Source organism: Strix aluco, chromosome Z (genome assembly GCF_031877795.1).
Source record: "Strix aluco isolate bStrAlu1 chromosome Z, bStrAlu1.hap1, whole genome shotgun sequence".
Classification (NCBI taxonomy): domain Eukaryota; kingdom Metazoa; phylum Chordata; class Aves; order Strigiformes; family Strigidae; genus Strix; species Strix aluco.
This window is the reverse complement of record NC_133971.1, coordinates 87,299,475-87,326,086: the sequence shown is the minus strand read 5'-3', so window position 1 is coordinate 87,326,086 and position 26,612 is coordinate 87,299,475. Positions and strand designations below refer to the sequence as shown.

At 38.8% G+C, this 26,612-nt stretch overlaps 1 protein-coding gene across 2 annotated transcripts in view; it reads right to left on the bottom strand.

Moving 5' to 3' along the window:
* Window positions 1-26,612, bottom strand: part of KIAA1328 (KIAA1328 ortholog) — a 175,140-nt gene that overhangs the window by 59,576 nt on the left and 88,952 nt on the right. The window contains exon 7 of one of the 2 annotated variants that reach the window (XM_074811712.1): window positions 3,087-3,185. The exons of the other annotated variant lie outside the window; for it this stretch is intronic. Within the exon in view, the coding sequence (XP_074667813.1) occupies window positions 3,087-3,185 (99 nt within the window). The remainder of the gene's footprint in view (window positions 1-3,086; window positions 3,186-26,612) is intronic. 2 annotated transcript variants of the gene reach the window in all.

Here is a 26,612-nt window from a genome sequence, read left to right as displayed (position 1 = left end):
TAGGCAGTTAAGCATTTGAGATTTTATGCACATCAGAACAGCAGTGAATCAGGCACTCACATTTCTTTTGCTAGATCTGTGCATTAATTTCAATAACATACAGAATTTAAGCTCCTCCAGCCTTTGGAATCGTTCACAAAGACCTGATTTTTCTAATTGCAGAAGCCAGGTTTGTTAAAGATAACAAAACCACTGCAGTGAAAGTAGTTTAGCAAGGAAAACTGGTATCCATTGATGGAAAGAAAAGTATTATTTGCACTCTGGCAACGCTTTGTAAGCATTGTATTATTGTCCACATAGAGCGGAAAGACAGTCTGCAAGCCCCAAAACACTAGAACTTAGGAATTCAAGCAAGCATCCAGTGATGATTAGAGGAGAGATATAATCCAAATCTACGCAGTGTTTATATGTATAATTTAAATTTTTTTATAAATAAACAAAATACCAAATAAACTCTGCTGTCCTTCAAGACAACCAATTACAAGTTTCTTGTAGACTTCACAGAATGTAAATTAACGTGGATTAGCACCTGAATACTGATATTTTATTATTTCCAGTCTTGTGGATACAAATATATCCTCTCTGCCATGTGATTGAAAGCGAAGGATGTCATGTTTCGCCCCAAAGGGCCCAGTGAGTTGGAGGCATTTGCATTAATGTCAGTGCTAAATGTCTGAGGAAAGTCTGGTGCTTGGACTGGGTGAAAAGTGCAGGACATTAAAATATTTTAAAGTCAGAGGGGCTGGCAGGGCAACTAAGCAGAAACGCAACATGCTGCCAAAAAGACGGAGTTTTGATATTTATTATTTGTAGCGTGCCATCCTTGTCTGCAACTTTTCTAGGCAAATAAAGGCTACAAAGCCCTTTTAATCTAAATTAGATAATACATAAAGGGATGACCAGCAACAGGAAGAAGTATTACAGAATAGGAAAAGTAAGAAAATCCTGTGGCTACAATCTGTCTCAGGTTTCCCACCTCACCTGCTTCTGCTAATAAAGCATTTAGGGCATCAAGAGAAAGAGGCTTTCAAGGTGGCCAATTTCCCAGCCCACTAGGACAGCAGAAGGTGGCAGACCTGAAGGTATTCTTAGAGGATCCTATCAGAGCTGGCAGCTTAGGGTGGTCTACAGAAAGCATACACCTACCCTTCTGCAGCCCATAAACAGAAGGAAAAAGGGAAAAAAAAAAAGAAGACTCAAAAGATTAAATACCTGAGAATGTCTTTAGTTTAGCAGTTTGTTTTATTGACTGAAGAGACAAGGCAACGTTAAGAAATCTAAGCACACGAATGAAGATGGTACAAAATAATCATCAGGAGCAGGCTTAAGAATAAAGGTCCACACCGCAAATTAACTTCATGGCTGAGACTCTATTAAGAGTCCCTGAAGGCCCTAAAAGAGAGGTACCAGTTAGCATTTGTTGACCTTGGTCGCCATTAAATCTGCCCTGATGGTCTCAGAAATGGCATTGACATTTAAAGACTTCATAACAAGGCAGAGAAACTTTAATGTTATTTCACAGTTACAATATGTTTGCAGGGGGGAAAATTCTCATTAATGTCATTGAATATGAGTGGGGTTTTTTATTTCTTTAGGAGGAGGAGGTCAGGTTAGGCAAAAGACTGAGTTCCAACATGCCTTTGACTGATACTCAGTTCTTTGCAGGGTCTAACCCCAAAGAAAAATTAACTTTAACTATAACTTTATTAACTTTAACTATTAACTAGTCAGAAGCTAGTCAACAACTTTTTTAGCAATTTGTGGTTTTCTGTTAATTCTTTATTGAAAACTACAGCTGGATGGTAGAGGCTGCAGGGAAAATGGACTGACATTTACACTTATGAGGGATCAGGTGGGACCAGAGCATGCCATAACAGATGAGTAAGATGCGGGCAAGGTGAAGGGGAAAAGCAAAAAAAAAAAAAAATATCAAAAAACCCACTTACTACCATGAGTCTAAAGATGCACAAGCATAAGGAATTGGGTAATTTTACAAGGTGAGTATAAGAAAGATATTGCCTACGGGACACATAGAAACCATGACGGACCATGATGGAACAGCTGTGCTTTCCCCTCCGTGGAGCTCTTCCAGGCTTGCTGTACGGTATTTAAAGATACAACTTCCTTTAACTGAGGCTTAAACAAACAAACATACTCAGACTGCTCCTTGCAACATATGGAGTTAATAAGACTTGATCAGATGCGAAACACTTGCATAGAAACGAGAAGATATTAAAAAATAGTTAAAATAACCTTTAGAAGGGTTTAAAGAGGAAGACATGTGGGGAGCTCTACAAAATCTTTACTGCAATCCCAGTAATTTTTGATCAGGGATTCAGAGCAGAGCTTAAACAAACATCCAGTCCTTAAAACTTCCTACAAACAGACAAACAGCACACCAGTTTTATGCACGCAGCATTATGATCTCTGCAAATTCTTCTTAAATGCAACTTGTGTGCTCTGCGCTGCTAATTCACAGTGCTAGCAGAGGAGACACATTTACAGACTGACTCCATCACACAGGGCTTTGTACTGCAAGGGATGAACTAGTAACAGATCAGATCTTACAATCTCAACATAGGCAAGGTTCTAACAGATTTTACTGGTAGCTCTTCATGTACAAAACATGTTTAAGAAACAGCCCAAAATACTCCTGGGGAGATTCTGATTGGACACAAGAGGAAAATTTTTCACAATGAGAACAAACACCCACTGAAATAATCTCCCCAGGGAAGTGGTGGATTCCCCAGCACTGGACACTTTTAACATTCAGCTGGACAGAGTGCTGGGCATCTTGTCTAGACTGCTTTTGTCAAGAAAGGTTGGACCTTGAGGTCCCTTCCAACCTGGTATTCTATGACTCTATGATTACCTTGAGAAGTCTTGCACTCTGAGGACAAAAACGAGGGTCCCACCAAAATACAGTGCTGTTATGGTGAACAGCAAAATTCCAATAGATGTTAACAGCATTAGAGTTTAACCATTAGCACCTGGCTTTGTAGTTAGATAGAAACATATCTGAAAACAGAAAAAGAGACAATGAACTAAACTTGATCTCAACTGTATCTTGAGAACATTTCACTAACCTGGATTTTCAGATCTGGGGTTTCTTTTGGTGGGGTAGAAACAGAGGGAGGAACCTGCAGGTTCAGAACTAGTCCATTGTGCTGATATGAGCGTGGACCCTGGAGGAAGCCAAGGAGAACAAACAGGTGCAGCAACCAGAGGAGAAATACAGAAATTTAAAGCTATTTAAAGATGAACCAAAAATTTCTAAATGGACAAATGAGAGGCTACCATACACAGGGACATTTTAAAGAGCACCAAGGGCACAAATTAGGGACCTAGCAGATGCATTCATTAAGATATACATCCTAAACCTGGAACTCATCACAATGCATTGCTGATGTATGGGTCTCACCTGAATAAAGCTTGGCTTTGGGTTTGCAGGTTTATCGACAGTATAAGCATTCGCTCTTGTCAGTAGAATGAGGAGAATATCTTACAAATAAACTCAGGTAGGATACCAAGCCAACAGAAATGTCGTTTTAAGAACCATTCTTTCAAATGATAGGAATATTTGAAGTACATTACTAGTGATTAAGAAGCTATTCTTTCCAAGAGTCTGTAAGAATTTATCAAGGAGAATGTAAAAAGGTAAAGATTTTAAAGTAAATTAGTAGGACCTACAGAAGTCTATCTTTTTTTTTCTTTAAATCATATAATCCTTTATTAAAATCTCTACCATAAGTAACCTAATATCAGCCATTACAAAGTGCCTACATAATAGTTCAGCAACTGTCTCTGTCAGTACCTAAGATAAATACAGTAGATAACTCAGAAGGTAAGCTGACCATTTTTCAAGCAAGAAATAAGCACCATTTTCTGTGGAAATTATGTATAGCTATGATTGCCATATTCCACTGAATAAAACAAATGGTCTCAAATCAAAGAAACTATGTGAATGACAGTCACAAGCCTGTATTTTTCCTGTAAAAATCTACTGAACTCAATCTACTGAATAGGTGTAGCAACAAAAAAAAAAAAATAGGATCCCATCACAAAAAAGCGAATCTGTAGCTTCTAGCTGACAGCAGAGGAACACCTCCTATGTTTATGTTACCTTCAATTTTTTCTTCTCCTCTTTGTTAAGAGGGTTTGGAGCTGCGATGCCAGGTGCACAAAAAACCTGCATTCAAAGTGGCATGTGAGCATTTGCTGGCACTCAGCTCTAAGTGTATATTTTGCATTCATAAACGTGCCACCCTTCTTCTCCAGCTACACAAATATTGTAGATAATCTCTCACAAATGCCTCCATTTCAGATCAGCAAACTGGTTTTACGCTGGCTGATAAGGCAGTTATTAATAATACAGTGCTCCAAGAAAACTAAAGTGAGGTGTCTGTATGTTGAGTCTTGGAAATCACTGTGAGCAGAATGCCCATTAAGCCCAAACCTGCATATGGCAATGCAATACCTGACCACTAAAATTAAGCAAACATGTTTGCTTTCTGAAACAAAACTATAGCGTTCCTGTTTGCACTACAGAAAAATGCCACTATACTAATCTTGACAGCACCAGGTCTAACTATTAACATTCAATGTGCTGCCAACATTATAAAAACGAAAAATCACAATCTTCTGACTTCAATTTTTTACTTCTGCCCTTTATTTTACTGAAGAATCAGTAGTTCAAGACCTAGATAAATATTTCAAAAACTATACTATTTGTGAGCAGAGCAGGTCACTACCATTTCCCAGTGCATTTGGAGTTCATGTGAAATAAGGGCAGAAGAGTGATGAGCTGCATTTTTAACATGGGCATACACAGAATAGTTGTCTAGCTGATAGAGAATGCGTAATGCAACATCTGCACAGTACGCCTTGCCAAAGCCCATCCCAAATAAATGTAGTGCATTCTCCCTAGTGCAATTAACTCTCGTACTCTGGCAGGTTTTGCTAGAAGATCATCAAGGTAGATTACCTTCCAGCATATGAACTAAATACTTACAGGTGTTATATCATCAGTTATTACTTACAAACTTCTGCATTTAACAAGACATCCAGGCAAATGAATGATCTAATTTATGAATTATTTATAAGAATTTCACAGCATGCTCCTGGCGTCATCCATGGCCTTTTCCAGGTCATATGACACCAATTAGAGCTGAATTTTAAATTATTCAATAACCTGAACTCTCTTGTCATTTAACATATAGATATCAATGCAGTAAACAAGTTAAGTCTAATGGGCCCTGGAGGTTTGCGTTCCTCCGCCCATCAGCAGCAGAGGCTGTATGCTACCACTGGAATAGAAAATAATAGAATGCAGCAGTCAAAAACATTTGCAAGGTTTTAATAAGTTATTTTGGCTCCCTTAGGGATTTTAGTATAACGTACAAGCACTGAATCTAAAACATATTAAAGTCCTTAGCTATGTGCTTTTAAAACAAAATTAGGACATAGCGAAAGAGCAAGTCTGACACTAACCCTAATTTAGGCCCTTAATTTGAAATGTAGTGGAAATTATGGAGTAAGCAAGATTTACTATGCACAACTCATTACCTTCAGGCTCTCCTACAGTATAGCCAAAAATAGCCCCTCTCCCAACACATATACACCTGTCTGTAAAGATAAGGCTACACACAGGGAAATGGAAATGTTAATTTAATAGCTATCAGTTGACAGGTATACCTCGTATTCCTTAGCAATTGGGTGGAGAAGGGACCTCCACCATTCTTCTATCCTAACAGCACTGAGGAGACCATTGCTCTAGAAACCCATGCAGATTTGGGTACCAGCTTCAAGATATACCACTTCAGAGGAGAGGTTTAGGACATTTGTGGCACATTATTAAATAAGAGAGGGAAAGTAACAGCCTCCAAAGCACAGATGCAATAAAAGACATCTTAAAACCATTGTTTCCCATGATGACTACAAGAAGAAGATATCAACAGCAAAGGTACCCGAGGTGAACAGCACAATTAGATATCTGATTATGCCTCAGTGTAAAGTCTGCAAGAAACGTACAGCAAGCATGACACGTCCTGGCTCCGAATCCAAATTAGTTGGCCTCCAACATCTCATGAACCTCTGAGAATGGCTTTATGACTGAAGGAGGTGTACAGACTTCCTGTCCAGTGCTGATCTAGCCTAAGAAGTCCAAGACATATGGTGGAAAACTTTCGAGATTGGGTGCAGCTCCATACAATCCTAAACTGTGCCTAGCACCAATGGGCTTATTTTTACAGTATCTGTGTCTCAAGTTTCTGAATGCCGCTGTAATAAACCCCAGACCCACAACCATAGATGGGCACTTGCAGACCCCTGTCTTGGAGGCCTCAGTGACCCCACTCATGCACACACATTTCCTTTGCATTCTCACTACTTTGAAAGGATTAAAAAGTTTCCTGAGCTCTATCCAACAGCAAGAGGAAAAGATGAAACGGAGATGTTAAGTTTATCATTTTAAACGCTAGCAAAGAGTTGTCTAGCTACTGATGTCAACATGAATGCCAAAAAAACAATAATGTTGAGAAAACATCATGCCAAATAAGTAAAACCACACTTATCCAAAATGTCTAGCCAGATTAGGAAGAATAAGGATTTAGATAAAAAGAACATAACATTGGATTTTCTGCCCTCAACCTTATCACAGGAGGGGGTTGCAAGAAAGCTTTTTTAAAAAAAAAAAAAATTTAAGAAAAATAGCAGAGGGGGGAAGAAAAGACAACTGCCTAATCTCACAGCACACATTTTAAGAATATACAAAAATAGCTATAAGGAATTTTATTTTGGTTACCAGCCAGACTTAGTTTCATTCCTACACTGGGCAGCATTTGATCATTTCACATTAAGGGTAGTAACATGTTGGATGATAAGAGGGAAGTTCATACTAGTTTTCATTAAAGAGTAATATCCACCATGTATTTGCTCCTTCAAGGTAAGTTTTTCAAAGTTATTTTAAAAAGCAAACAGTTTTCTACTTGGAATCACAAGCTTAGCATATCAGGGGCTACACATGTTCCCAGCTACTGCCAGTCTCTTTAGAATTCAATCAACATTTGCTCCAAAGTCATGCTTTCATAGCTCCAGACACAAGACAAAAGGGCAAATATACCGTGACCCTTCTAAATAGCCCTGATTACTATGATCAAACAGAAGCCAGATACTTATGTGGATAAGAACGTGTAGAGTTTGATGTGTGAAGATTACTGCAGAAGTAGACACTGAATCAGCATTTGCCAACATGTACCTCACCACGACAGCCAATATCACCTTTCCCCTGTATTTACAGTAGGGATAACTGTAGTACACATTGGCCAGCGATGAATTTTAAGTAACAGCCACTGTTCCCTCAAAGATTACCAGAAAGTTTTACTTCCTTCAGAAGAGAAGTGTCTCCTGCAGAGTCCCTGGGGTATGGACATAGGCTTTGAAATACCTTTGCTGCACAAACAAAGAAAAGAAATGGATAACATCTAAGAACTGAAAGCATGTTCAGAAGTAGGGACAGTGTTTTTGCGAAAAGCAACCAGGAAGTTATTTAAATAATACAGAAATCCCACAAAAGCAAAAGCAGAAAATCTTTTGACTTTAAGAGCAGAAAGGTGTGCCCAAGCGAGCATGTTCTGTCAGCAGTGTCCTTGCACTAAGAGCCAGCCAGCATTTAGATTCTGCTAATGATCCCATCTCTGGGAAGTAATTCATAAAAAGTAAACAGTAATTTTCATGTGCCTGCCCTTTTGATCTTACATTTGTAGGAAGTATCCTGAGGCTAGCTGTGGGCGCCCCCGTGGCTCTGGCTGATTGACCTCTAATCTGCCCCTCAAGTAACGATCATGCCAAGGAATGACAACAAGAGTTGCAGACATTTCAATGCAATCCCACTAAAGACAGGCTGACTCACTTCATCTTGTCAAAGAAGTTTCATGTAAGAAATAAAAGCTTTTTAGAAGGACCCTTTTATTTTGTAATGATGCTGTTCTTCAGAACAAAGACTGGAACAAGACTGAAGCACCAGCACCTGACTGGTAGATAGCTTTACATTAACTGGCCAAATGATAGTGCAAGCCAGAACAGGCAGCCCCAGGATTATGTGTTAAATAGTCTTGGTAGCAGAAAATTAAGAAAATCCTCTAGAAGAATCAAGTCAGAAGCATCGTACTTGGCCTCTCCACATTTCAAAAAAGTGTATGCACCATTTATTAAAAGGCAGTTGTCTAAAGGCTTAGACACCAACTGTTTATGGTCTCATCTTCTTTGAGATCACAGCTTGCATGCTTTCACCCCACACTAACCCATAGTAAACACAAGATGGTGTATATGGGGTACCTTATGTCTCTATCACTAGGAATGAAGCTAAGGGTCAAAATGGCCAGTCCAGAGCAGTTGACATGCAGAAACTTGTTGACATGCCAAAACTTGCTGTCATGTCAAGGTGACTAAATTACCAGGAACAACTTCTTTGAATAAGAGAGTGAGGAAACTACAAATTACCCTGCTAGAGTACATAGAAATATGAGCACAGACTATTTCTATTTTACAGTAATACTGAAAAAACATGTATACCCCTAACACACTGAAGGGTACAGTGCAACATACAGATGGATGAACTGGTACATAGGCAGTACTGCAGTTGCTACCAAGGCACTTGAAACGCTAAGTCTTCTCTGAATGGTGGTAGAACTCCATCATGGGCAGATATTACTTATCTATTATGTTTCCAGTTCCTGCTTCAGTCTTTCCACAGTTAGTTCATGTATCTGTTTAATGAGACTTTTGTCAGATTTTCTTGCATTAGCAAGCACTCCATTTCTTTTCAGAAGTCAACATCTTAGTTTACAATTACATGGGAAGTCCATGAAAGCTCAAATGGCACTCCACAAATGGAAAGGACATGAACATTTTTGACTAAGAACACACGTAGCTGGAAGTTTTCTGCAAAATACAACTACCCCTGGAGAAGTTCCACCTAAGCAGTTTCACAGCATGGTATCTCATAATCTGTTACCTAATCTGGACAGGTGTCCCCTGAGACCTCTGAGCAACACAGGCAAACTATCTCACTTGAGTCTTGGAAAGCTCAGCTCCCTGAACATAAACATTCAAGGTCCTCTTGGCATACAGGCTGTGATTTCAGTGAGACTTGAAATGTTTTCTATTTGGCAGGCTGGCACTATCTCCACAGATATATAAATTAACTAACGAAAGACTGACTCAAGGAGTAGGAGCAGGCATGGAGCAAATACCAACCTTTCATACCCCGGGGCTAAGCCAGCTGTTACCTTTTGAAGCTCACCATGAAGATGCTGACTTCAGAATACTCCTACCACCCTTGAAATGCCACTGAGGATGTCCCAGCAGACCTTCCATCTATGGCTGAGATTCCTTAAGACCTGAGGTCATTCTGCAGTGGGTTTAGTACTGTTGAAGGTAGCAACAGCTGACAGAGGGAAATGACCTCTGATACATCAAGCTACAAAGATCAACTTCCTCTTGACCCATGGAAATGATATTTTACAGTCCTGCTTGACACCATAAAGTATAGCCATGGTATCACAGCTATAATTTGCATAAAATGGTCCTAGATGTGGTGTAGAGCAGTTTGACAGTCCATCTTGATGGGTCTCAACTGCAGAATATTGATATAAAGGCTCTTCTAAAGTTACCATAGGCCATTAGGTTGTCTGAATGGACATCCATCACTACCAGCTTGTGTGAAGGAGAACATTAAGTTAAAAGGGCATGACCAAGCATAAATTGAAAGGCCCTCCACTACTCCAGGGCAGCAGTGACCTTGTGAGGCAATCGCCTTCACTCTGAAACACTGCAATCTGGACAGACAGACCAAGTAAAACCCATCCACAGGTTTATTAAAGAGAGTTTAGTTTAGAAAAGCTCACAAGTGTCAGCATTTGCAACAGCCTGAAAGGAAATCCCTGCACAAAGCTGGGCCTTTGTCATAACCACACACAAATATGCAAAAGAATTAAGTATGTTTATAGTCCTACATTAATAGCAAAACACTATGCCCTGTTTACAAGCTGAAGGACAGGGGACATGGAGGGGCAGTTTCCAACTATGAACCCCTACAGTAGAGTCTCTCCAAGTTAGAATGGAGAACCATTATTTTATTGTGCTGTGCCAGTCTAAGAGCACTGGCTCTACAGCTATAAACAAGCGTTACATACCTATTTTGTGCTCTTTCCAACCAGTACCCTAACAGCTGTGCATTTCAAAAGAACAATCTGTTCCCCACTTGATAGCAATTAATGTAGCAGATATATGACACCCAAATTTGACATTAATTACGCTCAAGTAGGGAACCAATTTTTGAATGGAATTTTTTTCCCAGGGAAAACTGTAGAAGTTTGTATTTTTATATTTCACCTTTGCTCTGGTTTATCATTCCCCAATTTATGAACTCAATCTATATGATAAGTCTGCACAAACACAGAAAGCAGAAGGAGCCCCTGATGCAGAAAGCAGAGACAGGCCATGATGGTAAAAGGGATGAATTTCTGAAGTTCTGACTGAATTCTAATGCAGAGTGGAAGGTTCCTCTATCTAGGTTCCCAGGCCACTTCTTTGGAAAGAGTTAGTTAATAAAGGTATTCTGAGTACCAGGCTTAAGCCTTCCTTATTCCATCTGAAAGAGCTGCACTTCAGCTCTCCTTCTTAAACTCTGGATTCGACAAAGAATAGTAATGCTTTGAGGGTGAAAATCTCTAAAACCACTCAGTGCCAACTTTAATGCGAGCGGAATTAGGTCAACAGTAAAATTCACCCCCTCCAGGAACAGAGTTGAACCATCCAGCTGAGCACAGAAGAAATTCTCACCATGTGTTTCCATATCTGTAAAGTCCCTTGGGATTTGTAAATAGTAAAAAAAAATTTAAAATATTTCCAAATACTTTTGTAGAGCAGAAGGCTCCATCCTACTGGAGAAGTAAAAAAGAGATTGAGCCTCCCTCACAGCTACATATTAAATAAGTGCATGTTTTCAAGTGACACAAACCTGATGGGAGAGAAGATACGAATTCGCAAGTATTCAGAAGAACTGAGTGGGGAAAAAAAAAGAAAGTAAGAAGGGCCAAGAGTAAAGAAAAGAAGAAAGCCAAATCACATTGATTCAGTCAGGTATTTAAAATGGGTTTTCTTTAATTAGCTGAATTGTAATACAAATTAAAACTGAATTTCTTGTTCACAATATATTCATTGGAGGGGAGGGGATGCAGCTGGCTATTTCCAGAGCAGTTCAAGCTAAAACAGACTCAGTTCTGCAGGACTGAACAGGAGCCAGTTTCCATCCTTCTCAAAAGACTGAAAAGCAACTTGGCAGCAGAGAGTCTGACTGCAAGCTCCATCTCAGAAATAGTTATGAAGGATGACAAACCTGTGGCAATTGTGACTGAACTCATTAAAATCACTACAGATTATTTAAAGCCCTCATGCCTGACATTCAGGTCCTTTATTATGCTTTAAATGCCTAGGAAAAGAAGCGGTAGACATAGGGCAGAAATGAGGGCTTTAATATTGCAGCTGATCGCTCAGTGACCAGAAAAGGGAGTTTGGTGCCACACGGTATTTTTGGCATGAAATGTTAAACAGGAATGATTGCAGAATTTCACTTTGTTTTTAAAATCTTTTGCTTTCTGATGACAGAACTGTTGATGATAAAAATGCCTAAACCCAGCTTTCAGCCTGGATAATGACCAGAAGCAAAGTAATCAGATCTCTTGGATCAGTGTCTGTTTCATGATACGAGGCAAGATTAATAGTTTCATGCTGATTTGCCATTTCCTAGAGTGGTGTTAAATTACAAATTTACGGGGGGGTAGGGGAGAATATGTACTATATGAAACTCTCAGAAAAGGGCAAAACCAAAGCACAGTTATCATAAGATAAAACCATAAAACAATCACAGTCCTTGGGGGACCAGAAGCTCTGTGCAGCCTCTCGTGTCAGATCATCATAGGGTGCCTGGTTATTTCATGATAAGATTATCTAATGTTAATCTCACCATCAGAATTGCCTGCAATAAAAATGTTACCAACTTTCTAATTTTAATTACTGAGTTCCTGAAGATAACTACTTCAATCCTGTTTAAAAAACCCACTCCCCATGGTTTCTCTGAAGCTGGGAGTACTTCAAATATCAAACTTGTGGATTGGATGACTTTCAATGTCTTTAATTCTGTGATTATTAACTCCTTTCTTCCCTCCTATTTTCATCTAGTCATCCTGACACAAGACAGTATAATATGCGTATAGCATAACACAATTTTGTCGATTTCATTTCACAAGCTACACTCAAAAAATGCTGAATACCTCAAAAGAAATCCATAATATACCTATAAGTAGGCATTCTTGAAATAATGCAGAAGGGGAAAAATTATTTCTTAACCCAAAATTGTCAATGTAATGACCTCAGGATTAGCCAGCAGAAGTGCCAACCAGCAGTGTAACAATCTCAACAGCAGAAGCCTACAAACTGATTCCCTGGATGAGGTTTCTCTTGAGCAATCTCTTCAGAACCCACCACTAACTTACTAAAGAGATAATCTCAGGTGTTAGTTACATCACCCAGTGTTACAACACACACACACACACCCTCCTTGTATTATAATTCCTATACCTTTTAAGCTTTTTAGCAAATACCTTTCTCCCACTATCCAATGCATAGTAGCAAATTATGTAAAGCCATATAAGCTATTTATTGTCACAAGACTCCAACTGCAGACAAGAAATTTCCAAAGGAGATATTATGGAAAAACCCTTTAGGGAAACAGTTTAGAGGGGCAGTGGGGGGTGGGGTTCCTCAGGAACAAAAAAGAAGTGCAACATTAAATAGAAGGAAAAATAGCAAGCAGGAGAACTCAGGCAATTTCAAGAACCTCCCCATTGTATCACAAAGCAGCTTGATCTGGTCCAAAACCACTCTGACCAGGGACCCCAGTTAACTCATTGGTAGTCCACAGTTTGGGTCTGACTCTGTTTTTAATCAAACCCTATTATAATCAAACTAAGAACATCATGTTACAACAGAGGTATACAGAACAAGTCTCTTACAAGAGTTGTAACATGGTAAAAAGCAAATAATTATATCCTAATCACACTGTCATTCGGTATTATCCTACTATTGTAATTTTCCGTAGAAGAAACTAGAGAATAAGAACAGTTGAAGACAATTTAAAGAATAGATTTGTCATGTTATACACTAGTATGATACAATTTGCTTATACATCAGTTATTTTATACATGCATACATAATCTATTGTCTGCATTTCTCTTGTGTTTTTAGCATAAAAATGGTTAGAGAAACATCTAGATGTGTATTTCTCCTGAGTTCACCAGTTCCTGCTGTTTGTTTCTCACCTGAAGTCATAATCCTGTCTTTGACATCATAATCATTTGCACAGCCACCAATTGAGATGTCACAAATGGAGGATTATGGCAAGGTGGGGAATAAGCAGCAGGAGCAGATGAACTCTTAAGAAGCAAAAATCTTGTTTTCATGCAAATGTCCTTCATAATAGAGAACAAAAGAACAAAGGAAGAAAAATACAATGGGAGAGAAAACACTAGAAGCTGGATTGTTTCTAAATACATGATCTCCCTGAAATTTCCTCTGAGGAGTCAGCTGCTGATTAACAACTACATAAATCATTATAAAAATAAAACAAATCTTGATATCTGATGATTGAACCCCAAATACGAGCCAACAATGTGCACTCACAGCCCAGAAAGTCAACTGTATCCTGGGCTGCACCAAGAGAAGTGTGGCCAGCAGGTCGAGGGAGGGGATTCTGCCCCTCTGCTCCACACTTGTGAGAGCCCCCCTGCAGTCCTGTGTCCAGCTCTAGGGCCCCCAGTGTAAGAAAGACATGGACCTGCTCAAATGGATCCAGAGGAGGCCATGAAGATGATCAGGGGGCTGAAGCACCTCCCTTATGAGGACAGAGCTGGGGTTGTTCATCTGAGAGGAAAAGGCCTTCCAGTACTTAAAGAGGGCCTACAGGAAAGATGGTGTCACGGATGAAAGTATTAACACTGTGATGTTTTAGCAGCAAATCAAGATTTATTAATGACTAGCAGCACTTAATCATTAACCAATTTACAGATTTACAAAATAATTCAGTAAAATATGTTATAATTAAAATAGCAACTTAACTATAGATTTGAAGATGACAAGATTCACACTAACTTACTATATGGTACCTTAAATCAATACGTATATACGTGCGCATTCACAAACACAAGACATACAAGCACACAGACAAAAAGTATTTGGATCCAGTGGAATAAGTATGTACCCACGTTCATGAAAATAACTGTGTATATCAAAACACATTGGTAGGTAGAGAGAATGGGTGAAAGAGAAGCTAGCTCAAAGTTAAAATTTCCCTCTTCTCGAGCTTATAGTAAATACTCACAATGCATCAGCATTCCTCAACGGGCAATAATTAAGTCTCGAACAGGTTGACTTTGCCCTGGCCTCCTGTCAGCTCTAATGGCAGATGGTACCTTAAGGTTTTTGTTACCTGAGAGGCGTCCCAGCTCAGGGGAGATGCTGGTCACAGGCCCGCTGCGATCCAGGAGAGTTCAAAGGGTCTCATTTGGGTTCGCTATTTACAGGATCCAAGATAACTGACTTTTGACAGATACGTTTTTCCACTCCGGCCTAGCTCAAACTATAAAGTATTCTGGTGTCTTCCACCAGTCGCACAAGAGCTTGATGGATATGCAATTCTGTCACTGCTCTCCCTTGACCACATCATTGGTACAGGTGTAGCAGGCTGGCAGGAGGTGATGGATGGTTATAACTGTTCCCACGTGATAGGGAGAGCAGGAGCCAGTTTAGTCAAAGGGGTGCTCTGGCTCACTGCCATTAGCAGCCCTCACCTCCCCAGGTTGGTATGTGGCCCAAGAGGGGGTTGGAATCACACCAAGCACTGAGTGGCCTCACAAGGACAGAGGAGGAGGGGAGGAATTGCACCACCACAGATGGTGAGGGACTATTTATAAAGGAGTGTAGCAACAGGTGGAGGGGTAACGGCTTTAAACTGAAAGAGGGTAGATTTAGATTAGATCTAAGGAAGAAATTCTTCCCTGTGAGGGTGGTGAGACACTGACAGAGGTTGCCCAGAGAAGCTGTGGCTGCCCCCTCCCTGGAAGAGTTCAAGGCCAAGTTGGACTGGGCTTTGAGCAACCTGGTCTAGTGGAAGGTGTCCCTGCCCATGGCAGGGGGGTTGGAACTAGATGGTCTTCAAGGTCCCTTCCAGCCCAAACCATTCTGTGATTATATGATGATACTATTTATATACATTATGCCTGAATATTCTTCGTAGTAACTAAGCACTGTTATACTTGTTCTATAGATGAACACACTGAGGTCAAGGAACACAGGGGACCTCTCTGAATCTTAGTCACAATCAGATTGCTCAAGACATAGATATTAAAAAATTCAAAGCTGAAGTGGCACAAATTTTGGAGGAACAGAAAAAACATATCTTGAGTTACAATCCTACAGAAGTCTGTTACAGAAATGCTACTCCGGGTTAGCAGTTCCAAAGAGTTAAGAGAATTCCGAACAATTTTTATATTTAAAAAAATCATTCACAAATTAATCTGTCTGAAATTGATTCTAGTTATCAATCTGAATGCCAATATGCAGTCACTGAAAAAAAAAAAAAAAATCAAACCTGAAATCCAGATCCAAAACAACAGAATCTTTATATGTAAAAAGAAATCCAATCAGCTACACTGATATTGCTCACACTATAATGTTGCTGCAAAAAAACATCTATCAGAAATTATTCTGGTTCCATTTCTAGTCTCTTCCTTTATTCAGCTTTGCGTAAGCAGTGCTAAATTGTAAACTGTTTAAATTGCCATGTTCTTGGCACTGCTGCTATACCCATATCAGCAAAATTGGTGTTTCTGCACCAGTCTAATTAATAAATATAAGAAATTCATTTTTGGAAAGAGTAAAAAACCATGGTGCTTCACATACTTGTGTTCTGCCTCACTATTGCCTGTGATGATGCTGAACGTATGCCATTAAATGTGACAGCATAGATAGCCTACAGCTCAAACAATTCCATCATCTGCCTGTATTCTAGTTCCCATACAGTCTTCTGGACATATCCTGTCCAGATCATGTCACAGCACAGCAGATGTGGCAGCTCATTTCCTGAGCAGTAAAGTAGAGGAGGAATCTTAGCATGAAAATTGTGCCTTCTGTCCTCTTATTTCCCCTTCTCCAATTTACAGTGCTGAAATATCAGGACTATTTCAAGTTCATTTGAATTGTCCAAATAGCCTCCCTGTAAATAAATGTGCCATTTGACAAAGGAGTTAATTCAGAAAAAGAAACTTCTTGGCTTTGCCAATAATCACCTGGAACTGTGGAAGCAACCCCCCCCCTTTCCTCCAAATCTGAAACAAATACAAGCAGAGTTATAAACAGCATTCTAGCTTTTAAACACTGACAGGCTTGAGAGCAGACTGCTAACAACACATAATAGTCTGGATATCTGTACAACACAATTACACTTGAGAAAACCTAAGTACTATGTATGACATTTATTCATGACTTCAAGTAAATGAGTTGCTGAGTAACTTGAGGCTAACCTCGGATTTTACACTTGATGGACAAACACCTAAACATCCTAAGTAGATATTAACCAAACTGTAATTGCTTTCAAGTTGTATTTAGCTTTGAAATCTGCTGTTTCCATTTCAGACCTCAAAAAAAGTTTGGCTGCCCAGAACCTTATAAATTTTCCTAGGCATACCAGTCAGGTTTAATAAAAGGTATTATGTCTACTAGAAATCTTGTCCTGCATTTGCTTTTATACCTATGCTGTAGTTTTTGAAATAGGAGACTTATTCATCCACAATGTATTTCTGAGCATCTTCTTTAAACCTGTCGCTTTCAGAGTCCAGATGGTAAAAGAATGTTTTACTCTTGTACAAATTTATGCATTATGTATTAATAAGGCTGAAATTCTATATTCAGAAAGCAAGTATGGATATTTATGAATAACCTAAAGAAAATCACTTTACAGAAAATACATTTAAATTCCTCCCTCCATTTTTTATAAAAGATGACAGGTAGTTTGTAATGCTAGTAACCACTCTGAACATGCAGAGTGATGTTTAACTGTGTTCATGTGTCTTACTGGTGGCAGTTACCATGCTCACAAAACTTCTTCTATTCACACCAAAAGTGACAGACATCCAAGAACATGGTCAAATTAAGATCAGGTGTGGGTCATAGTTCTCTCTCACCTGTGCTGAAGCCTATCCTCTTATGGCAAAACACTGATATTTTTTATTTTCACTTCTCTAAGAATTTAAGAATCTGTACTGAATGCAAAAGTTCTATAATTCTGGAAAGAGCAACACTATGTTTGTATACCATCTTTACTTTTAGGTGGAGGGAACACAGAGTTTAATCAATTCTACACTATATATACATTCAAAATCTGTATTTCCTTAACAACTTTATAAGGTGAGCAGCACCCGTGATGGGAATCACCCATTGAGAACTCCAAGACACAGACTCTAGATAACATACTGCAGCAATGGATAATGGATGTTCTAAGAAGAGGCTGATAGAAAAATGCCAGTTAAAATATTTCAACACCAAGGAGATAGTAAAGCTTTAAGAATGAAAAAATTCTCCTGTTAGAAACATAAGTGACCAAATACATTGTACTTTGTCCAAGGTAAAAAGAATACAGGATGCAAAACCATGAAACGATGGACAGAAGGCCACTCCAGCCACACCTGTACATAGTCTGAAGTAGCAGCGTTTCATTCCTAGAGGCCATTGGTGTCTGCTGTTAAAAGGAAAAAGTCTGCTAGGTAACAGCATAACCAATGTGCCTCCCAGCCAAAAATCCTTACTATTATAAAACTGATTGCTAAGCAGAGCTTTAAATAAAGTTTGGAAGTGAAATGCTCTCAAATGTTAGCCTGTGATTTCTGAAATTAGAGGTCAACTCTATTACCCCTTGATGCTTGACTTCTGAAATTCCTTAAAATATGGCACTTGCTTCCCATTTTCAGGAACGCACTTCATGCAGTCAAGCATATGGAGTCAATAAAGGTGTCTCTTCATCCGCCATCTGAAGCTTTATTTTTCTCACTTACAAATTACAGCTGGTTTTAGTAATAGCAATCCCTGCACACATTTGAAATGCACTTCCATTTTCCACGTTGCAGAGCTATATGACTTAGTAAATACATGCAATTTAGGTTCAAAACCATAGCTCCAGGCACTACATATCAAGAATTTTATATTACTGAAAATTAATGCCTTTTTTGCATATGCTTGAGCAATAAATTTAAAAGCTATGTCTTATATCTATCAATTGGGATTTTCTTAGCCTTCATTTTAAAAAAGAATCATGCATACAGAGTTGTACTTCAGTTTCGTCTCTGGGCTTTTAATAAGATAATATGAATTTATTTCAATTCATCAAAAGCAACTAACTAGAATTCTAGGAGTCTCGTATTTTGTACTGAAATTTGTATGTGTTCAACTGCAGCAATATCAACCTCTGAATTCAATTCTACAACTGAAAAAAACTGACACCTCCATGTACTGTACTCATTGCCGTACCCAAGTACAATAATCAAAGTAATAGTCAGAATTTCTTTTAGCACAGAAAACTACAGTCCCCATATCAGAGTTGGGTGGAAAATAAATGAGGTTATGGTAATGCTGGAAGGGGGACACAAGGGCTAAATAATGCTTTGAAGCTGTTCTCTCTTAGAGAGCTCTATTCCATCCCGAAAACTCCATTCTTCTGTGTACGTGGAACAGAAACACTACTCTCCTGGCACTGCCTGCAGCAGGAAACTAAAGAGGTACACAGGGTTTTCTTAAGCCACATGAAGAGGGAACTCAGAACAGCCAACTGGAATTGAGCTTTTCCTTCCAAGTTTACCTTTCAGACCCCTTGACTGCTCTTGCCTTACCTCAGCTTGCTACCAGAATCATCCCTCCAGTTACTTTTACCCCACCTGTGATAAGCTCTAAAATAGCAGAAAACGAGCAAGTTTTGTCTAAACTTCAATCACATGGCCTATTTAGCAGCTAGATTTTAGCATTTACTCGCCTTGGCTTTTATCTGCTCTATGTTCTGATAGACTGTGCTACATATTTACTATCTGGCTACCTACAGCGATGCACATGCACATCTATCGATTCCCTAATCTTTACACATGGATTCCTGCTGTTATCTGGAGCTATTCCATCTCACAAGTGACATTTGTTCTAGGCATTTGGTTTACAGTTCACAATTAATCCTGCCTGACTTTGGTGAACAAAAGGCCTTTTTTCATTAGTCTTTCAGCATCACCCAGTATTATTCAACATTATTCTTCCTGTTTAAAAGCCTCTGAAATACATTAGTTTCTCTGCAGTTGCTACATCTAACATGGCTTACGTCCACACCTAACACCAATCCGTTCAAAACGGGTGCAGATCCGTAGCTGTTTGTAACCTGAACCTTTGGACAAACCAAGGATAATCTGGCTCAACAGTTTGTTCAGGAATATAAAATCACCATACCAGGTCAGAGGGAGCATCAGCCCAGCTGAGTAGCTCATCTCTAGCCTGATGCCTCTCAGCAGCCCCAATGACAACAAGGAGGAACTGCTCTTGCTGTAGGGATGCACCATCAGGAGGACTTCCCACAGTTCCCACATGGCCACCCCAAAAGAGCACTGCTGGGATGAACCATAGGGCCTTGAAAATATCACCTGTCTTATATAATTGAAGAGAAAAAAAAAAAAATATATAAAACCCCAAAGTCAGTGGGGCTTGGGACTCTGGAGAACTAGTTACATTTCCTGCCCAGATGGGATCTTCCTGCACATGGGATCTTAAGGAAGATGTTTAATCTCCTCTGGTGGTTTGTTTTTTTTGTTTTGGTTTTTGTTTGTTTTTTTTTTTTTTTTTTAGATGAAACTATGGTTATTACTGAACGCTTATTGAAGGTGCATAAGAAATAGGGGAAGTTTTATTTTCTGGTTGCTAACATAACCTCACAGCTTCTGTAGCTTTCTCCTTCCCACCCCAGGCTGATCAGTTACCAAGGTTTGAATGCTGCTGTAAGCCATAGCTTAGGGACCCCTTAAAATTCAAGGCTACAATGGAAGTGGCCCAACAGATGGCCAAGGAAAGAGCTTTGAAACAATTGTTGGTTCTTACTCCTCTTCCATCCCCTTAGGCATCACATACAGTCTCCCACTATACAGAAGGCAGAGCCTAGACTCAATTTAACCTAGATAGCTGGAATGCCAGACCAGGCCACAGAAGACTCAAGGACAGAAAGGCTTCATCCTGAAATCAGCAAAAGGTCTCAAAAACCACTCAAAACAAACATCTCAAACACACCTGCTTTGGGAAATGCCTTTCATTTTTGTCATACATTAACCATAAAGAAGATAAATTGGAAATTAAGCTTTTCCTTCTTCTGTATCTTACTTGCTGCACTCAGAATATGCCTCTGCTCCAAATTCAGATTTAAACTTGGGGACATTATACTTCAGAAAGTAAAACTAACATGGAAAAGATCAAAAAGTACTTTTAACATGCAATCTAATACAACAGTTTCTGCCTCCCAAGTACAGACAGAAGTAGTAATTCAATAAGCCAGTGGGGAGGGGAATCTGGTTTATTTTCCTGTGAATTTTAGATGTTCACTTGTTTTATTAGGAATTATACTATGTGATTTCAGCAAATTCCACTAATTTTAAAATGTCTTATTTCATAAAAATCTACAAAAATAATTATATAAATGGGAAGAATAGGAAAATAAATATCACCTTCTACTTCATAAGGGCAATGAGTGAGCCAGGCTGCCTGCTTATAAAAGAGAGACCTAAAAAATTATAAACATCTTTAGAAAGAAAACTTTAATCCATTAGTGTTTGAAAGGAACATATACAACTTGTATACAAGCCAAGATCAAATTAAAATTTTGGGTTTGGGTTTTGGGGTTTTTTAAACCCTCAGACTATAAAACCTATAGAGACATATTTTTCTTGTGTTTTTTCCAGCAATGGAATCTCCCTGGAACTGGCATAGTGATAAAACCCTCTGTTCCCACAAGGCTTGATCTCATCAATGGAAACCTTCCTACAGTCACTTTTTGAAGGTAACTTTCAAAGTCTTTCCTATATTACAAATATACTAAATGCACCCAAATATAATTTTCTCTAAACAAAACGGTATTCATCAAATCTTCAACCTATTATCCCACATTCTCTTTTGGAACAGACATGTCAATAGAACAGCATCGTCAATCAATCCGATAGATTTTGAGTGTATCCACAATGAGTCTACCCTGCAATAAATTGGCTTGAGTCATTTAAAAACTCCTGTTTTAGTGTTAGGAGAAGACAAATTACTATTTTGATCTATTCCTCCTCCTCCTAAAGCACCTTGGGCAAGGGCTAAGCATTAAAAATAACCAAGAGCTGTATTACAGCAATCAAGCCTAAATAAAAATGACTGATCAATCCAGAGGAGAAAATATAAAAGACATCATTCCATATAAAATACACAAAAAGATTTTAACTCAAAAGTTTTCAACTGTGTAAAACATGTTACAGTAATTAAACAAGCAGACAGGGTGCCAAAACAGTAGGTAGTTAGAACACCCACACTTTCCCCCTTTTCAATCTTTCTCTCTAGATTACCAAACCATTTAAAATTGTATCCTTTTACAAACACTGTTCTATCAAAGTACTTAGCAAGAGCACCATAGGAAATGATGACCCAGAAACTGTTATGTGGATTTCTCTGCTAGTATCTACAGCACCACAAGAAGTGAGCCCAGGATTCTCTCCTCCCTCCTTGCATTAGGCAGGAATTTGCAATTCCTTTTCAGAAACTATACACATTACACTTCTTCCTCAATGCATGTTGCATTACTTCTCTTGGATGAATCCCAGCTATGTTGTACTGCATCTCAGACTCCTATCAGCTCATTTTAAAAGCTTGTTTCCCTTCATGAAATGGTTGTGCCTGAAAATAGTTACCACTTAAAAATATCATAATTCACTACGATTTGATCAAAAGGCACTGGCAATTGCTTAGCTCAAATTATAAAGAAAGAAGAAGGTTCACCAAGAGACAGTTTCTGCTGGTCGTATAAAACACGTCTTGACATTAAAGCAACTTAGTACTTTTGAAAGGTGCTGAGGTCCTCAGTGCTCTCAGCTTTCACCAATATCAAACAGTCAAGAACACTCAGCATCAGCAGTATTAGTTCAAGACCATGTCAAATAACTTTATCTGAATATATATTTAAACATGTAAAGTAAGCTACAAATATAATTGAAAACAGCAACGTGCATGGAACAGAATTAAGCAGGCCAGTTTCACAAGGCAGAGGATCACCTGCAAGGAAGTAGCAAATCACCCTTCCAAGGGCTAACCGAGAAGTCCTTCAAAAGAATCCCAAGCCAGTATTCCCTTACACATGAGGCACAAACCTGTCTCTAACCCTTCGGATACTGTAAGATCACCCTAAGAAGTTTCCCCAAAGTAACTTTTAGACAGCATCTATCATTCTGTTCAAATCAATTCTCTTCAATGCACTGCACTAAGGAAGACTGGCTGAGATACGGCTGGCATCAATGACAGCACCATGAAAACTGAAAAATTACCTCTAAAAGGGTTTGAGAAGAAAATGCTCAACACTGTATTTCATATCACTGAGCCTGAATCAGAGCATGCTGTTCTATAATGCTCTTTCAAAGTACTACCATTAAAAAAAAATTAAGATGTATTAATGATAGTTGGTAATTTACAACACCAGTGAGCCGGTTAAAAGACAAACACTTAAGAAGCAAAGCATCATAGTATGAACTAACAGGTTAACACCAAATAATAGGCAACAGTTATACTGAATACTAAAAATGTGTGTAATATGATGAAACAGGAAATAAGGGCTAAAAAATGCTTTCTGATAGCAAACCACAAAAGAAGTCTTCCATGGGAAGCAATGGAAGCTAACTTTCATGATATTTTGGCTGGACAAAAATGTTTAAAAAAAGATCTAGAAGGAGAAAAATCCTTTAGTGGGAGGAAGGAGGGTAAGATGAAAGGTTTGATGACACACCTAGATTGTGAATGCAAGGATTAGATGAAGTACCAAAAGTAAAACTGGAAATTTGGAAGAAGCCTGGAAAATTGGGAGGGGGATAGAGAAGAAAAAGGGTAGACAGTTCTTTGTGTCTAATGTTTCTGATTTTTATATCGTTTTTATATCATTTCTCCTATTCAATGAAGGAAAGCAACAATCTAAGTACAATTAGCAACCACACAGAGAGGCAATAAATGTGGATTGGAAGTGGAACATCCAGTAAGAAAATAAAGTCTTTTTCTCTTGCCTGCAAATGGAGGATGATGATGATTCAAATGAAAAAAACATAGCAAACTATATTCATAATGCATGGTTTCTGCAGGCTACAGAAATCATTGTGAGGTGCTGTATACTGCAGAGTTTTATGACATTTTTTGGCTGAGTTCATGATTAGGAGATTACATAAGCTGTTTATTACTTGCTGCAGCCTATGGAGCGCAAAAAATGAACTGGTCATTTAATTTACACTAAATTTCTACCAGATAGCAGAAAAAAGCAAACCAACTCACTGAAGACAGAGCAAGCATTAAAATGCTGTGACTGAGAAAACAGCATGATTTTCCAATATTCTGTTGTATAGGGAAAAGAAATAGTTTGGTAAAAGACAGTATAAAAAAAGCTCTTGAACTCTGCCTGGACCCATGGATTAATGCCTAGCAACAGAAACCTCTGCATGTGTATTCGCATGCACGCATGCATGAGCATAGTGGATGGACAAGGGAAGAGCTTGAGAACAACATGGGGGAAGGGAGGAAAAACACACCAATTCAGTTTTCATGTTTCCCCAAAGTCTCAACTAGAAGTAATCAAAATGAATTCATCTGAATGTCTGTGATGGCCAAAAATTTAGTCACACACAGTCTGGCTGTCCAAATGAATGGTGAGGAAAGGACTCACATCAATCAGCTTCATCTAAGAAGATTGGCACAACTTCAATAGGGATTGACAGAGTTCAGTGCCTGCCAGACTGATGAGCCAAGCACCAAGCTGAAAATGTTCTGACTCTTCATAATGACATTGCAGTCTAGGGCCTTTGATTAATTAATTCAGGAACTAAAGCTTTCAGTTACTGTAAGAAGAATATCTGAGGTAGCTGTTTCTCACCCTTTACAGTATATGAAATCCACAACCCACCACTCCACACTCAAGCCTGCACTGGTGCCATTACTGGAATGCCTTTGACTGCTGCTACACAGGGTCTAATGTACACTCCAGTTCCTCCCCTCTCTCAAACAATTTACTTTCCTAGAAAATAAATAAAACAATGTAAGTGTTCAGTGCCTTGCCTTTGAGAGGTTTTGCTAGATGAGCCTTCTACAAGCCACAAAAGAAACATTTGTCTTAATTGTTACTAATAACATTATCTTTCAGCACTCTCCAAAAATCTCTGACCAACAGCAGAGTCCTCGCACAGCACTGTTAGAAATGTTGCTAGGTAGCATTACCCATGCAGACAATTAACAGCTTAAAAAGAGAAGGTTGATCATTTTATTGCATTATTGTTCAGACAGAAGAAAATTCATTTTCATTAAGATAAGACCTTTCCACTCATTCTCAGCTCTAAATCTGGTTAGAGGAAGGCAAGGTGTCTGCTCTATTAATGTATTCCAATTAAACAAAATTGGGTAACACAAATAGGAAACTTGAACAAGTTGCACTGAAGTTAGGGGGCTGCTGCTACACTTTCTTGGGAATGCAGTTCGTCACATCGACTGTTTAACAGAAAACATGAGGACATTATACAGAAGTCAGACTGAAAAATAATCCGTGTTCCAAGCTCTCCCCAACCTAAATTATCTCACCAAGTTTGTCCATGTATTTGAACACATTACCCAATACAGACTCAGTCTCAAAGTAGTTGCCATTTCTTTCTTTCAGTGCACATCTTTTTTCTGTTTAGTAATGCTGCCTTCTGTAGCATAATACTTTAAAGGTGCACAGGAAAGCATTTTAAAAGGGAAGCAACAAGCTTGACATAAACAGTAGAACAGCAGATAACAGCAGCAAGGAAAAAAATGACAATTAAAGTTGGGAGAGGTTCTTAAGTTCATTACTTCTCCCGTATTGACTTTGCACCCAGTGTGCATTTATTTTTTGAAATTCCACTTGTTCAAAAACAAAGACTTGCATGCTTCTTGCCGGAACAAAGTCAATCAACACAATTGTGGCCCACATTAAAGGACATGAGTCCACAGTCAGACCTGAGCTGCTTTGATATGAAAGGGAAGAGGCATTTTCTTACTTTTCATGGCCTCTTAAGAGGTCTTTTGGTTTTAGAGTAAGTCTCACCTGGCAGGAGACCATTAAGCCCCAAAGCACAGAGGATTCACAATGCAGTGGCATGAAGGGCCACTACAAGCCACATACCTGATAGAAATACCACAAGCCTAACAGAAATACACTTGGCAACAGTGAATGCAGCAAACTCAATGAATTCACAAATTACAAATGGATTGTAATTTGGAGAATTGTGTAAGGGACACACAAAGACTATGAGGCCTATTATAATCCAAAAGGCATATTTATAGGCTTGTGGCTGTTCACAGCTTTCAATTTGGATTTAGAAAGCTTCAGTTTTGCTCCTGTTGTGAATAAAATATTCCATATAGAGACTATTTTCTTCTCCTTAGCACTGGGAAGCATGACCTTTAGGACATTCTGGCTGAGTTCAACTGATTTGGCTGCATTTCTCCCTTCCCTCGTTCCTTCTCAATTGAAAGTTATATAATTCATCTGATCCGCAAAGCCTAGGGAAGCCTCCATGTAGAAAACAGTGTACTAATCTATTACAAAGCAACAACAGGTAAAGAACTATTTATTTCCTCTTAAATACATACTTTCTAAACAAGTGATTTACAGTAGTTTCTTGTAGGAAATAAGAGTGTCTGTAATGCCAATACCTAATTCTGAAATCAACATTGAAAAAAATAGATCAGAGCAGCAGTTATTCCAAAGCAGAAAGATGTGCACAAGACAGTCAAGGAAACAAAAAGAATGCTAATTTAAAATGAGTTATTGAGATTGAGCAAGTCTCAATGCAAATGAGACCATCGATGACTAAAGCAAAGTCCCATCAAAGATGTCTATACACAAACCTGTACTCGTTTCATTTCAACGATACAGAAAGTGACACCTTCCATTAAACTGGTAACAGCTGACATGGAGAAGAGACTTAAAATCTTTACTCCCTTCTTCTACGTTGCTGTCATTGCTGTGCACTTCAGCCTTCCTGGCTCTTGGCACAGTCACCTCTATGAAAGCTACAGAAGTATTGCAAATTGACTAACAAGATTAGCAAATCTGCGCTTGACTTGTTCAATAAGGTGTTGATGCATGCAGATATATTTGCTGAAATGACTTCATCCATGAGGCACCAAATCTCACTGGACCCCCTTCTATTCTCAGTCCCTAATCCCTAAACCTTTCTAACCTCCAT